Genomic DNA, 11,758 nt, shown 5'->3' with positions numbered 1-11,758 from the left:
GATTGGTTGGCTGATTTGTTACACATAGTTATTTAAAAAAAAAAAAAGATATTAATTTTTTAAAAATGCATATTTACTAAGATTTTAATTTTTTTTTAGCCTTTCTCTGTGCTCTCTCACTCTTTCGAAAGAAAATTTGCAAATTTCTATTTAGTTGATATAAAAATAATAATAATAAAGATAGATACAGGATTTGTGTATATTACAGTGTAGTAAAATTTTAATTTAATATTAGAAGTGGCAATCAAAGTAAATATTTCAATTTCATAACTTTTAAGTTATAAAAATAAAATATACTATTCCTTAAATTGTAACACGTATTTATTATTAAAGTAATAAACTAGAAAAGTGATAATCTATTAACCGTCCTTCAATATTCAGGAACTGAGTAGAGTTTTAGCAATTCCCCCATTAAAGTATTCAAAATAAGAATATTCAAATTGATCTCCTCAAACAACTTTATAAAACTTTAAATGATCATGTGAGAACAACACCATTATAGTTCGATATTAATAAATTATTTGAAAAATTCTATAAAAAATATCATTATTCATAAGGATATAAACGAACCGAGCCGAGCCGAGTTTTGAAGAGTTCAAGCTTGATTCGTTAAAATTTTTTCGAGTTCGAACCGAATTCGAGTTTTACTCATTTCGAACTCGAACCGAGTATTAAGAAATTCAAGCTTGGCTCGTTTAGCAAACGAATTTAGACGAGTCGAGTTTTTATCGAGCTGAGTCAAGTTTTTATCGAGCTGAGTCTCGAATAGTTCACGAGTAATTTAATTTATTTATATGTATAATGAGTTTTAATTTAAAACTAATAAGTTTAAAATTAAAATAATTTTAGTTAAATAAATATATCTACAAATTAGTACATAAACTTATAAAAATGAGTTTTTAAATCTTAATGATCCAAATATATACAAGTTTAAAAGTATAACTAAACTATATAGAGCTAAATTTTAAAAAATTTAAATTTGGCTCATGAAAATATATGCAGAGTTTGAGTTTATTTCTCTTATGATAGTAATTTTAGTTTACTTAACGAGATTATTCACGAGCCTATTCGCGAACCTGCTCATGAACTCAAAAACGAACTGAGCTCACGAGTCTTAACTAGCCGAATACTATGGAGTTTAAATTTGACTCGTTTACCAAACGAGTCTAAAAATTAAGCTCGAGCATGGCTCGTTTAGAAATCGAGTCGAGTTCAGTCGAGTTTTTATCGAATCGAACCTCGAATAGCTCACGAACGGTTTAATTCATTTACACTCCTAATTATCCACTAAAGAGTAACATATTATAAATATATATACCATTTCATTTTTTAGAAAAATCTGACTTTATTATTTTTTTAATCTCTCAATTTCATTTCCAAAGAAGTATTCGACTTTATTAAAATTTAATCTCAGTTTCTTTCCAGTTTAAACTCAGATATTAACATACAGCACTCTTGCCAGCGCTTCAGACAGATTGAAGTCAAACGAGGCGGGCGGAATGGACGACTCAGATTTTTCTTTTTGGGCGAGATGGAGTGAAGAACTGACTCAGATTCAGATTTTAATTCTCAACTACATTGATTTTTTCTATTTCTTATTATTTTAATTTAAAATCTATTTAATTTAACTGTTATATATAATTAATAGCCGCTAACTTATTATAGTTGATATAATTAAAATATTTAATAAATTATATTTACTTATTGCTATTTGTCTGTAAAATAAAAAATAAGGTATAATTATATAATTTATTTATTATTTAAAAACATATAAAGTTAATAATGTATTATATAATATATATAATTTAAAAAATATTATTAATAAAATAAAATTTTATTTTTTATGTATATATAAGTTATTTTTATAACATTTATATTTATTTTATAATTATGGTAGTTTATTAATATATATTTATTTTAATATAAAATTTTAATAATTAATAAATGCTAAAAAGATAATATAGTTTAAATAAAATATAAAATCTGATTCGTTATCCGCTTAAAAAAAATTCTAAAATTAAAGTTGACTGAAAAAAAAATTAATAAATTACCTATCAGTTATTTACTGTCTTTTTTGAAAAGTTATCAAACAATAAAGTTAACTGTGTAACCGTGTGAGAGTATCAGTTGAATGAAAAAGGTAAACTAAATATCTTTTAATTTAGAATTCAACCAAATATTATTATTTTAAAAAAATTATTATTATAAAAAAATTTATATTTTAATTTTAAAAGATATATTAAAATATTTTTAAAATTTTAAAAATTAATTAATTATTCTATTAATTTTAATTGTTAAATATTTTATTATTTAATTAATATAATATAGAAAAAATAATTAATTTATTATTAATTTTATAAAAAAATTTATTGATTAGTCTTATGTAATGAAAATATTTTAATTTTTTTTTATAATTTTTGGCAAATAAAATTAATAAAAATTATTAAATAATTAAATTTTTTAAAAATATAATAATTAAATATAAATTAATTACTATTAATAACTGATAAATAAATTCATATTATTATTTGTGACTGGCTTATTATTTATTGATTACACCCTAAAACTTTCATAAATGATAAAATTACTTCTGTGTAATTTTATCAATTTATAAATATCTATTACACAATTAATTTTTAAATTAGAATCTAATAACTATTAAATAATTTTTATTTTTTAAAATTAATGATAATATAATTAGTTTATACTTAATTTATATTCTACAGTTTTTATTTTTTTTAATGATATCAAAATATTGTCTATTTTTATTTTTCCATTACAATTAATATATAAATAATTATTATAATCCTATTTTATTTTATTTTTAATACAATCTCTTTTTTAAAAAAAAAAAATTCAAATCATTTATTAGTACTTAAAGCATATCTTAATTTAGATGTTCAATTAGCGTAGGGATGCATATGGATAATCAGAGCACAATATTTCTTAAAAAGACCCTAGAAAGGGCAATGGCTTTTTGCACATCCAAACAGGGCTCTACGATTGCATTGCCTGTTGGGGCCTGCGGCTGCGGTGGTTGGGGTCACTGGAGTAAGTTGGCGGAGGAATATTAGCATAATTTGGACTTTTGTCCGTATTAGTTTGGCATCTTTTGTCCGTGTTAAAGCCCGAAGCAGACCGCTCCCTTTTGGTCCCGTGGAAGAAGAGATAATAGAGATTGAGAAGCAGAGAATGGAAGCAGTAGGCTTGATCGGGGGAAGTGGACCATGCGTTTCTGCGTCATCCGCCCTTTGCTCATCAACGCACAGAAGTTTCAGAATCAGCGGCAATAGCTTATCCTACGTCCCCCTGAAGAAGCTTAGCCTGTGCAGCAGCCACCTAGCTGCATTCCATTCTCCGTCCCACCTTTTCTCGTTTTCCCCTTCTCGTCCTTATCATGCTAAACCCCGCAAGCCCACCAAAACCCACATCTTCCTTCCTCATTTGGTCGCTTCCATGGTATAATCTCTCTCTCTCTCTTTCTCTCTGTCGATCTCGATAGAATAACTACACGTTATTACCCCCATTGATTGATGACTTTGATGTTAGAAACTAAGTTGAGAGTTGCACATTCCCTGTATTGACTCTAGTTGCGATAATCTTATTTCACTATGTATCTTCACTTCATCTTGCTATCTAGGGAAGAAGCGATTTGGTTCGATTTTTTATTAGTGGCAAAAATTTGTAGCAACAATTTTGAGATTTTCTCATTATGTTCATCTTGCTATTATACGGAGGAAGCTCGTTGGTTTGATTTTTTAATAATGGCAAAAATTTGTAGCAACCCAGTTAAATTTTTTACATTTTTCTCATCATTTTTGTATTTTTACATAACTGGTTTGATCTTGTGCTGCAGGAAGTTGAAGAGACTTATATTATGGTCAAGCCTGATGGCGTCCAACGGGGCCTTGTAAGCTTTTGTTATTTTCCATTTACACTATCTACTTGAGAAGTTTATGGTTTAGTTGCTGAGAAACTTCAAGAATGGTCGGGGAATTTTAGGTTTCAAGTTGAGAAATTGCTGGTTCAAATTGAGTCAGATGCATAAGTATTTTTAATTGAATTGAGTATTTCCGACCAGTAAAACCGTGTGCCTTTTAAATAACGAGTTTCTATCTTCTCATTCTAAATTCATCTTCATGGGATTGAATTGTTTTAGGTTGGAGAAATAATTTCAAGATTCGAGAAGAAAGGATTCAAATTAACTGGCCTGAAGCTCTTTCAATGCTCTAAAGAATTGGCAGAGGTTTGTTATTTAGCAACATTTGTGTTAAATTCCGTTATTTGTATCCTGAAACTGTAATCAGCATTTGTCCACATCTTGCAAGTATTCAAGTGGCTATGTTTCTTTCTATAATATCTAGTTTGAAGAAAGGTAAAAAAATGTTTTTCACTTTCTAATATAAGTGATAATGAGGAGAATTTTCTGTTTGATTAATGAAAATCAACTTTGATTGTCAACTTCTATATCTGTATGTTGCTGTACATCTCATCATTCTCTGATTATCAACTTCCTATATGTACAGGAACACTATAAGGATCTCAAGACTAGACCTTTCTTCCCTAAACTAGTCAATTACATCACTTCAGGTCCTGTTGTGTGCATGGTATGTTCCCCATTTTCTCACTAGTAGGCCTGCTCTGAATTTATGAATCATATATTTAGGTTTTGAGTTCTTTCTAGGATACTTATTATGATGTTATTTGGACCAGGCCTGGGAAGGGGTTGGTGTTGTAGCATCAGCACGTAAGTTGATAGGGTCTACAGATCCTCTTCAAGCTGAACCAGGCACAATAAGAGGGGATCTTGCTGTTCAAACAGGAAGGTTAGTCCCTACAAGTTCTGCACTAGGCTGATTCATATGTCTTTATGATTTTTGCTGTAGAGGGCTGCACTTTCCTCCTTTCATGTAGCAATTCCTTTTCTCTTTTCTTACGATGAAAATTTCTGCAGGAATGTGGTCCATGGCAGTGACAGCCCTGAGAATGGGAAACGCGAAATAGGTATCTAAAGTTACTTATAGCACAGAATAGTTCTCTTGAATTAGTTTTAGTTTATGACTCCACTAATCTGGTCTTGACTCTTCTAATGTTTTCAAGTTCTCAAGTTGACTTGAGAAAATTCCTTACAAGAAAACAGTAATAGAAATTTAATCTTGGGAACAGTGAAATATAAAACACAATGCAAGCTATATTGAAACGAGGGAGAGAAGAAGAAGAAGAAGTCTCTGAGGGACTACTTCCACTTACAGATCTTAGGTTTCGGCCTCTATGATGGGGAGCTTTTTCTTCTTTTTTTTTTTTTTTTTTCCCTTTCTTCTGGGTGGAAGAGCAAGTCCTCTATTAAAATAGTCTAAACTCTAAACCTGATGACCATGTCATATACCAATAGATGAAAGTTCAAAAAAAAAAAAGTTTTGGGTTGGGGGCAGGGGAGGGAGAAGCAATCATATATGTGTAGATTGAATGGACGAAATTCATACTACATCCTCAAATTACATCTACAAGCTCTGCTTCAGTGTAACAAGGTTGCTGCAAGTGCTTTTCGGCAGCTAATCTAAGAACTCAGTTGAAACCAAACAATAGACTAGCGTGTGCCCATAGTACAATCTGCATTGTGCTACTCTATTTTGATTGTGCTTGTTTCTGATTTGCAAGTGAAATGCTGGCAGGGTAGGCAAATCAATATTACTCATCTTCACATTGAACACTTGAACATAGACATGTACAATTGAACAGTGACAGGGAAACAAAATAGGGATGTTGCTTTAGTGTTTTTCATTACAATTTATCATCATTCTTTACCTTTACCCCAGTGCTTTTAAGAATTCATGACATCTGCTTTCTTGCAGGGCTTTGGTTTAAGGAAGGTGAAATATGTCAGTGGACACCAGCTCAAGCACCTTGGCTAAGGGAGTGATTTTTCACAGAGCACTCATTTCACTTGTAGATGCATGCAGTTTTCCTCTGAGCAGCTGTGTTTTCGATTGAACCGTTACTTCTTTTCTTAACTTCTGAATGATTCTGTCTCAATGCATGAAAAGATTCAATATGAAAATTTCTTATGAGAAAATTCAGATCAGTTTTTGCTATTCATCTGGATGATTAAATCATCAGATTATGATGCTTTTACTCTGGATTGAAGTATGGAACTGCAATTCAATTGTGTTTATTTGCTATATGTATACTTAGTATCACCAAAATTTCTGTTATTCTGAGAATTAATTTTGGCAATTCATTAGATATTGAAGAAAAAGCCATAAGCTTAGTGAGCCAGCGTTGCGAAGACCATGCCCTTGATAATTACATGAGTTATAAAAGGATGGCGGGAGATTTTAGAACATCTGAACGATGCTTTTATGATCTGGTCCCGTCTGCTGAATGCAGGGAATGCAAGAACCGTACGAGATACTTTCTAAAGGTTCCTTCGGAAGAATCATTTGTTAATTTAATGATGACCCTTTAAAGCTATCACTAATTGAATGGGAGAAACTGCTCCATTCTCGTATTAAGCAATGGTCACACTGGCTTCAACTTGTTAGCAAGGATCTTTGCAACAATTTGGTAAATACGTTTAATATTGAACCTTTATTAATCCAGCCATTTTCAGAATTAGAGCAACAGAGGAGCCAATGGCTGCAGCCATTTTCAGATATGAAGTTGAATGAATCTCCATGAGCAACAGAAAAAGATATTCCTTAACCAAATTCCAAGCGTTCTTAATTTCTGTTCTGAATTAGAATTCACGTGCAAATCCAATTTATGAAGGAAATATTAAAATAATCGCTGCTTTCAGATGATCCCTCTTCATTTACATCACAGGAAAATGTTCTTCACAAAATTGTCCTTGTGGGGGATTAAGGAGGCCCAACAAATGGCTTTTAAGCTCAAAGAACTTCTATATCAACATCATGATATACCACTGCCATGAAATGAAGCAGAGAACAAGATCAAATTCATACGGATTTAACTCGACCGTGGATGCATTTAGTTAAATCTCATACATAGTTTAATACCCCAACTTTCCATATCTTTTACTTCAGCATAAATATAAAAAAAAAAAAAGGAAAAGAAAAAACAAAAATTAAGAGCAAATACAAACTACTGAAAGAACTGTTCTCGACGTCTTCCTAAACACTCTTGAGGTCCTCCTTGGAATTCTCAAGCTAAACTTAAATACTGGAGACCAACAATTTTTATGATCTTATGGAGTCTACCAATTCAGAAATTGGACTGGCAAAGAAGAGAACTGGATCTCAGCGTGTGTGATCACGATACTTGTCTGAAAGAACAATAAATATCCTATGAGAATAAAGAACCTCGCTGTACCAGTTGACAAGTTGCTCCATCATAGAGAATGATAAGAAAAAAACATGCCATACTTTTCAGCCTGTTTGTTTTGCCTACCACATGCCAGTCAAGTCTCATTTGGTAAAAAGGGCAAACAATCGAAAAGTGGGACGACCTTCTTCTAGATTCTAAAGCCCATACCATAGCCAACAATCAAATCCTTAAGGCCCATACCATAGCCAACAATCAAACCTTAAGGCCCATATCACGACCAACAGTAAACTCCTAATGTTCAAAACAGGTAAACACGAGCATTTGTATTGGAAACAGATAACTCACAACTTAAATCAGCGACATGCTATAATTCTTAATATATTTAAAGGAAAGAAAAACTCAATTAGTATCAGATTGCTTCAATGTAAAACATCCAATACGATGACCTACCCTCTGTTTTTCTTTGAAAATGCAAATTTTGGCATCCTTGGCAAACCACCGAGAAATGCCTACAAACTTCACAGATCAATTACACGTGAGAGCTTCTGGATACGGTTTAATAAGAAATCTCCTTGCTTGATAGTAGCTTGGTAAAGAGCATTCTTTGCATCAGGGCGGTTAGTTTCAAGAACACCTGCAACCTTATCAATCTTGCAATGAAGCTTCCCTGCTGCAATAAAACGTGATAATTCCCTGAAAATATGGGGATGAGTTAATATACAATTTCCTTATCTCATCAACCTGAAAAACCGCAGCTGGGCAAACCAGTAGTACAGGGAAGAATCCACAAAATTTGACCACTTACAGATCAATGAAATCCACTGTCACACCAAACGCCTTTGCCATTGCTTCAATGGTAACACTCTTGTAGGATTCTAAAAACTGAGAATAGACAACAGTTCTGACCTCCCTCATGTAATATCGGAAGTGTGGATGCAAATAGCGATCAAGTTTAATTTGCTCTGTGAGGCCAGCTGAAAACAAAATCCAAGAACAAACCAAGAATTACATAAACTCCCTAGTAAATAGGGTGAATCAATCATAAAAGGAAAGCTCTCATCCTATATGAGTATATGACACAACCATTACAAATGCCTACAGGATAAACACAGTTAACTGTGGGAGTTGACAAAGCACCAGAATCAACATATAGTAAACTAAATTATTGTTTGATATATACTCACCAAATGCGGAGAAAAATGATTTGTACTGACAATCATATAAGGAATTTAAAAACTCAGAAAGGTATGGGATTTTCCCAATCACCGTCAAGATCTCAGGAGCATCCACTACCTGCCAAATTTCGTTAAAATTAGTATTAATAGGATGTGCAGCAGAAAAATATGAGATGAAATGCCAAGTGACAACCAAAAATACCTTTTGCTTCAGGGAAACTCTATCCAATGATATTATGCTTGTAAGTACAGTGTAAAATATGAAAGTGTCATAAGGGAAAAGTTCATAGGTAGTGAATGTGGAAATGGAATCCAGAAACAATTTAGCTGCCTTCTTGAAATTTCGAGTGGACATGAAATACAAGCCCTCATAGACCTTCAATCGGTTCTTCCTTTCCCAATCACCTCCCTCTTCAAACAAGCTGGCATTAGAGCAAAAACAACACATAAACCAAAAACACTACTGGTCTGCTTCTAGAAACACACAAGATTGTACTTCACATATTAATGTTTACTTACTTCTTTGCTTTATCAATGCTCTTGGAAATGAGATCAAAATCCATGTAGAAAAAGCCAAGCTGTAAAGTATAGAATACCAAGTCCATCTTTTGCCCAACTGCAACTGTTTTGCTTTCTGTCACCTTTAGTTGCTCCAATGCTTTATCCTGAGCTCCAAAGGAAACAGATTTGCAAGTAAGATATTGAAATGAAAAGGAGAGAGATGAGACAGTAAGGATCATAAACAAAGATAGGTGTAACTTTTACTCACCTTGTCACCAGTTCGAATGTAGAACAAAGATTTGGCCAAATGAGCTTCTCGAACTTCACTTTCACCTAAGTTTTCTTCAGCATCAGCAATCCTAACCAGATAAACATATGCTAATTATGAAAAAATCTGGTAAGCCAATTAACAATTTAAATCTAAATAATGTTGATCAACTGAAAGATGATAAGATTCTCTCTTGAAATAATGTAATTCAAACATCCTCATCATTCTATCATAACATTACCAATTACCATCAGAGTTTCCACAATTATTTATAACAACATAACATCCATCAGGTAAGGAGATTAAAAAATTTAATTCCACAGAGACATCCAAGATTAATATCATACTGGAAAAGGAAACAAGTATTCAATAACACAAGTGTGCTGATACACCTACCTTTCCAGCATAAGAGGAAAACAAAAGTACCAAAAGACAGGGAGAAAATAGATGGGTTGAAATTGACCATTCATTTTAGTTATGCATCACATAAGCTCATCTCCTTTTAACGTTGATTAACTATGTATAAATTATTAAATATTTCAGTTCACTCCAAATTTTGAAATCAATGTTGGCTGCAAGTGCAACTACATTTGAACTTCTAATACCCAAACTTACTACAATACCATATCCAGGTTTCCCTTTCACATGTTGCAGTCAATGTTGGAAAACATTCACATAAATGCAAGTAATTGTTTGTTCTCACCAAAACAATAGAAGCTGAACAAGCTATTATTTATGGGAGATATTATATCTATATAAAAAACCCAAAAACAGAAGGGCATAGAAGACCAATGCAAAACTGACATCATTTAACAGCTGTTATTCTTTATCTAATGAATCAATTCCCAAGTGAATTTAGTATCAGTTCTCAAACAAAAACACAGAGAAATGCACAATCAACCTGGCAGCCTGCACGATGCATCTTCAACAAGTTTAGATATGACTAATGCCTCGATCACAATAAAGGTTCTCTAAAGCAATGACTCCTTCAAAAGCATTATAACTGAATCACACAGTTGAGCACACATCAATCAAGTAACAACAAATGAAAAAAAATCAATTTAGCTTAGTTGAGTTGAATTGAGCACACATAAATCTACCAACAACTCAACAAAAAAAAAAAAGTTCAACAATTAAGCCAAAACTGGTTAAAGTTAAGCTTCCGCTAATTTTCAGCATAATCAGACTATATCGCTTGGCCAAGCCCAACCGTATCCTACTTCTTTTAGCAAATCAAAATACCATGCCACGTCTTCACTTCCTACATCTGAAATCCTTACAAACCAAACAGGAAATGCCAGCCCAAATTAGAACTTACTTCTCCTCAAGCCTCTTGAGCTCCTCCTCATTCTTCGCACGCATCGACTCCAAAACGCTCAGATCCTTCTCCAGTAACCCTTCGCCCACTAGGGTTTCGTACAACGGCACCATATCTGCTTAACAGAAACCAAAATTAAGTGCGAATTAGGTCAGATTCAACTCGGTACGTACTAAGCTGTGAGCTGTGAATGGGGAAGTTACCGTCAGCCTTGACAGCCGCAAAGACCTCCTCCTTGAGGCGAACCTTTTCAATGTCTTGGACATCGGGATGGGTAAGGAGGAAGCGCTTGTGTGCAAGCACGAGGTGCGGTTGCTGAGTTCCCTCTTGCCCTTCCATTGCGGATGACTCAGTGAGTTAGATTCGTGAGCTTTCGCGAGCTTCTTTTTTCTGGGGGTTTTGCTTGAGCAAGGAGAAACCGAAGTTGGGGGCCAGACTGTAATTTAAAGTAACGTCAAGGATTCCGGTAAAAGACAAAAAAAAATGCTATTAAAATTGTTGTACTAAATTAATTATTTTAGAAAAATATATTAAAATATTTTATAGTTTTAAGTTATTATTTTAATTTTAATATTTTCTTTCATTTTATAATTTTTTTTATTTTTTATTTTTTTAAAATTATTATATATTTTTTTTATATAAATCCGCTGTTATACTCTTATTTAATTTTATTTTGTTTTTAAAAAAAGTTTTAAAATATTTTTTAATATTTAATGTATTTAAAATATATAATTAAAAAATTAACTATAATTTTTAATATACTTGAAAAAATTAAAAAAAAAAATAGAAGTTATGAAATAAGAAAAAGTATATTATTTTCATATATGGGATATATGGAGTGTTTAACTAGGGCATCCTTAATGAAAGGTATGTAATTAATTAAAATCTCTAACAACAAACAAACTATAAATTATTTACTCTCCATTTGAGATTACATTTTTTATTACAATCAAGAATTTTATAAAAATCAAGAACTTAAATCTAATTGAATTTTTTTAATTTCTATTTAAAATAGAAAAATTCAAATTTTTTTAACTCAGAAAGATTTTCTAAAAATAAAATTATAAATGATTTTGTAAAAATTGATTGGAATTATTTTCTTACATGACAATGAGAGATTAAAAATTTTGTAATAATTCAATTCGATTGATTTTCTTTCTAATAATTTTTTTTATTATAAATGAAAAGATCTAATTTTTTTAACTTAAATAA

At 31.8% G+C, this 11,758-nt stretch overlaps 2 protein-coding genes across 4 annotated transcripts; one reads left to right on the top strand and one right to left on the bottom strand.

Annotated features, from left to right (window-relative positions):
• The first annotated feature begins 2,973 nt into the window (after positions 1–2,973).
• On the top strand, positions 2,974–6,096 carry LOC110617313 (nucleoside diphosphate kinase 2, chloroplastic). The gene is made up of 7 exons (XM_021760033.2): positions 2,974–3,459; positions 3,857–3,910; positions 4,160–4,246; positions 4,527–4,607; positions 4,714–4,826; positions 4,955–5,004; positions 5,853–6,096. The coding sequence occupies exons 1-7, from the start codon at positions 3,193–3,195 to the stop codon at positions 5,918–5,920; spliced, it is 720 nt and encodes a 239-aa protein (XP_021615725.1). The 5' UTR covers positions 2,974–3,192; the 3' UTR covers positions 5,921–6,096.
• A 676-nt stretch (positions 6,097–6,772) lies between these two features.
• On the bottom strand, positions 6,773–10,974 carry LOC110617312 (26S proteasome non-ATPase regulatory subunit 6 homolog). 3 transcript variants are annotated; one of them, XR_006351023.1, is made up of 9 exons: positions 10,750–10,974; positions 10,547–10,661; positions 9,229–9,319; positions 8,979–9,124; positions 8,662–8,881; positions 8,469–8,577; positions 8,090–8,258; positions 7,735–7,977; positions 6,773–6,922 (listed from the first exon to the last, which is right to left on the bottom strand). XR_006351023.1 is itself a non-coding variant. In XM_021760032.2 (8 exons), exons 1-8 carry the CDS (start codon positions 10,883–10,885, stop codon positions 7,803–7,805), a joined length of 1,161 nt encoding a protein of 386 aa, XP_021615724.1. In that variant the 5' UTR covers positions 10,886–10,974; the 3' UTR covers positions 7,647–7,802. The 3 variants fall into 3 exon arrangements, 1 of the variants encoding a protein (XP_021615724.1); XR_006351022.1 differs by lacking the exon at positions 6,773–6,922 and adding an exon at positions 6,960–7,282; XM_021760032.2 differs by lacking the exon at positions 6,773–6,922 and having other exon boundaries at positions 7,647–7,977.
• Between the last annotated feature and the right edge of the window lie 784 nt (positions 10,975–11,758).

Source organism: Manihot esculenta, chromosome 6 (genome assembly GCF_001659605.2).
Source record: "Manihot esculenta cultivar AM560-2 chromosome 6, M.esculenta_v8, whole genome shotgun sequence".
NCBI lineage: Eukaryota > Viridiplantae > Streptophyta > Magnoliopsida > Malpighiales > Euphorbiaceae > Manihot > Manihot esculenta.
Note: the sequence above shows the minus strand (reverse complement) of the source record. Positions and strands in the feature narration are given on the sequence as shown.